This window comes from Tupaia chinensis, unplaced genomic scaffold, assembly GCF_000334495.1.
Source record: "Tupaia chinensis unplaced genomic scaffold, TupChi_1.0 Scaffold000178_1, whole genome shotgun sequence".
Classification (NCBI taxonomy): Eukaryota; Metazoa; Chordata; class Mammalia; order Scandentia; family Tupaiidae; genus Tupaia; species Tupaia belangeri.
In genome coordinates, this window is record NW_006159653.1 from 1,999,542 (window position 1) to 2,002,765 (window position 3,224).

At 63.7% G+C, this 3,224-nt stretch overlaps 2 protein-coding genes across 2 annotated transcripts in view; one reads left to right on the forward strand and one right to left on the reverse strand.

Moving 5' to 3' along the window:
- TRAF7 (TNF receptor associated factor 7) overlaps nt 1–2,312 on the forward strand; it is a 19,641-nt gene extending 17,329 nt beyond the window's left edge. The window contains exons 16-20 of the mRNA XM_027771008.1: nt 46–168; nt 285–404; nt 493–624; nt 699–818; nt 938–2,312. Coding sequence (XP_027626809.1) covers nt 46–168; nt 285–404; nt 493–624; nt 699–818; nt 938–952 — 510 coding nt within the window. The 3' untranslated portion in view covers nt 953–2,312. The remainder of the gene's footprint in view (nt 1–45; nt 169–284; nt 405–492; nt 625–698; nt 819–937) is intronic.
- A 755-nt stretch (nt 2,313–3,067) lies between these two features.
- The window catches only part of CASKIN1 (CASK interacting protein 1), a 13,108-nt gene continuing 12,951 nt past the window's right edge, over nt 3,068–3,224 (reverse strand). Inside the window, 1 exon segment of the mRNA XM_027771009.1 lies at nt 3,068–3,167. Coding sequence (XP_027626810.1) covers nt 3,068–3,167 — 100 coding nt within the window.

Consider the following 3,224-nt stretch of genomic DNA (forward strand, 5'->3'; position numbering starts at 1 on the left):
GGCCGGGCTTCCCCCGGCCAGCCGCACTCATGGCCATCTCCGCAGGTCTGGGACATCGTGGGCACTGAGCTGAAGCTGAAGAAGGAGCTCACGGGCCTCAACCACTGGGTGCGGGCCCTGGTGGCTGCCCAGAGCTACCTGTACAGCGGGTCCTATCAGACAATCAAGGTACGCCAGGCAGCGACGGACGTACCAGAGGCCCCGCCTGCGGAGGGGTGGGCTGCCCCGGGGCCCTGAGGGCAAGGCGGCTGGCCTGGGACCACGTGGCCTACGCTTACCCACAGATCTGGGACATTCGGACCCTCGACTGCATCCACGTCCTGCAGACGTCTGGGGGCAGTGTCTACTCCATCGCCGTGACCAATCACCACATCGTCTGTGGCACCTACGAGAACCTCATCCACGTAAGGCCCAGGCTTCCGGGTACGGCCTGACTCGGACCGTCTCCCCTCGCTTGTCCTGTGTCTGTCCCTAACCCACCTGTGCTCCCAGGTGTGGGACATCGAGTCCAAGGAGCAGGTGCGGACCCTAACAGGCCACGTGGGCACCGTGTACGCCCTGGCAGTCATCTCGACGCCCGACCAGACCAAAGTGTTCAGTGCCTCCTACGACCGGTCCCTCAGGGTGCGTGCTGACGGTGGCAGGAGGGGCAGGCCGGGCCGCCAGGCACGGGGGCTCTCACACTGTGTGTCCCCCAGGTCTGGAGCATGGACAACATGATCTGCACGCAGACCCTGCTGCGCCACCAGGGCAGCGTGACCGCGCTAGCCGTGTCTCGGGGCCGGCTCTTCTCAGGGGCTGTGGACAGCACCGTGAAGGTCTGTGTCTGCGCCTTGGGCCGTTTAGAGGAGCTGCACGGGGTCGGGGTAGTGGCCTGGGAAAGTGGGCACGGAGGCAGGATGACCGTGGGGCACCTGAAACAGCCCTTTCTCGGCAGGTTTGGACATGCTGACAGAGCTCAGGCCAGACCAGCTCCCCCTGGGCCTGTCCAGGCCAGGATGGCCACATGGGGTGGCCTCAGGATGCTGCCTGCGTGTGCGAACAGGATAACAGGCTCTGTCTACGTGGCCCTGTCCCTGTTGCTGCCAGGACAATGTCCAGGCTCCCCACTCTGGGTGCCAGGTACGATGCTCACCCGGCCCACCCTCTGTCCCCACCCTAGATGGACTTTGGGCCTTTTTACTCACTTTTTCTACTGTTTTTAGACTGTACATAGATTTGATTACTTCCCGATTGAAATAAAATCTGCAGACTGGCTGTGAGCAGGGACAGGTCCTCGGGCAAGGGGTGTGCACAGGCCCCAGCAGTGAATGTGGGCAAAGGTGGGCGCCCCAGGACCGCAGCCCTCAGCAGTCTCCCCCTGCCAGGAGGCTCGTGGCTTCCAATCCTGCTCCAACACTCTCCCCAATACCCTTCCCCCCAAATAAGTGAGCCGGGCAGCTCCGTTCTCTGCTGTTTATTGACAGCGGACAGTACCCCCTGCCCAGCCCCGCCTCCCCCCCTCCGGGAGCCCCCACCTGGGCTGCGTACCAGGAGAGGCCAGGTAGATAGCTGGACATACCCACCGGGATGGGGTGCAGTGACAACTAGAAGGGGCCCCACACATCAGATGCCACTGTGACTGCCCCCCCCACTCGGCACCACAATCGCTGGTTTTCGTCATTTTTAAAATTTTTTGTAAGAAATGTCAAAGTTGTGCCCAACACTTGTGGATCAGCAAACACGACAGAGACCAGTCATTACTTGGGGACAAGGGTAAGGGAAGAGAGGGCAAGGACCACATGACAGCCCAGACCATGAGCAGGGGGATCCGTGGGGACTCGGGTGGGGCAGGTGGGCTAAGGGCCAGGGGCCTGCAGAGGGGCGGCACACCCTTGCATGTGAGCACATGCAACCCAGCATGCACGCCTTGCAGCCACACTGCGGTGTCAACACGCTCACGCCCATGCTGCGCACGGTGCACCCTCAGGCCAGCACCCGGGGACGCCGCAGGAGGAAGGAGCCCCTCCTCGGGTCCCCACAGCGTGGGAGCAGGCAAGGCACATCCTTTGAGTTCTTCCGACAGAGAAGTTGCTAGGGAGGAGAGCAGAGGAGAGGCCCTGGGCATAGCACCCACACCCTCCCACACCCAAGCCTCCAATTTGTGCTAGTGGTCCAGGGGCCTAGCCACTCCTGGACAGAGGGAAGGACAGACAGATAGCCTGGGCCTCTAACAACTTTTGTCTCAAGCTAGACTCCAGTGTCCTTTCAGTTGGTAAATGGTTTTCTATAGAATCAATAATATTTCTTTAAATATATATTTGTTAAAGTTATACCTTTTCATTTCTCTGGGGAAATCTGCCTCAGCTCATTCCCAATAAATTAATACTCGATAGCTTATATTCTCGGGGTGCAGTGGGGCTGGCCGGACTCTGACCCCTGGCTCTTGTGCTGCGCCAGAGCGGCTGGCAGAGGTCCCCAGCGGGCAGTTCTGTGCTGGGCGTACGCCTGTGCTCTGCCACAGACTGGGGAGGGGCTCCAGCGGTGCCCCCTCCTCCTTCCTCCCACGGCCTGCCCAGCCTGGACGGGGGCAGAGCCTCGCCTAGGTGGGCAGGTGCCCAGCAGTTACTGCACAGGGAGCCTCAGGCAGGCAGTCCTGCAGGCCTGGCACCCGGCCTGGGCCCAGGGCAGGGCTTGTGCTTGTGCAGGGGCTGGGCAGCACGGCCCACCCTGCCTTGTGCCCGGGGTCCGACCCTGCACCTGGCCCTCCGAGGCCCACCGCCCTGCCCCTCGCTGCGCCGAGAGGTGCCCATCCTGAGGTAAAGGTCAGTGTGCGGAGCCGGAGCCCGAGCCCGGGCGGCGCTGGCGGGCACCATGGGGGCGGCGCGTCACTCCAGCATGGCGTCCAGCTGGTCCGCCAACGGCCCACCCTGCCTTGTGCCCGGGGTCCGACCCTGCACCTGGCCCTCCGAGGCCCACCGCCCTGCCCCTCGCTGCGCCGAGAGGTGCCCATCCTGAGGTAAAGGTCAGTGTGCGGAGCCGGAGCCCGAGCCCGGGCGGCGCTGGCGGGCACCATGGGGGCGGCGCGTCACTCCAGCATGGCGTCCAGCTGGTCCGCCAGGTCGTCGAACATGCTCCCGATGTCGTCCAGGATGCTGCCGGTGCTCTTCTCTTCCGCGGCGGCGGGGCTAGGGGCAGGCGCGGCGTCAGCGGCGGGCGCGCGCGGACCCGGCTCCGCGTAGGGG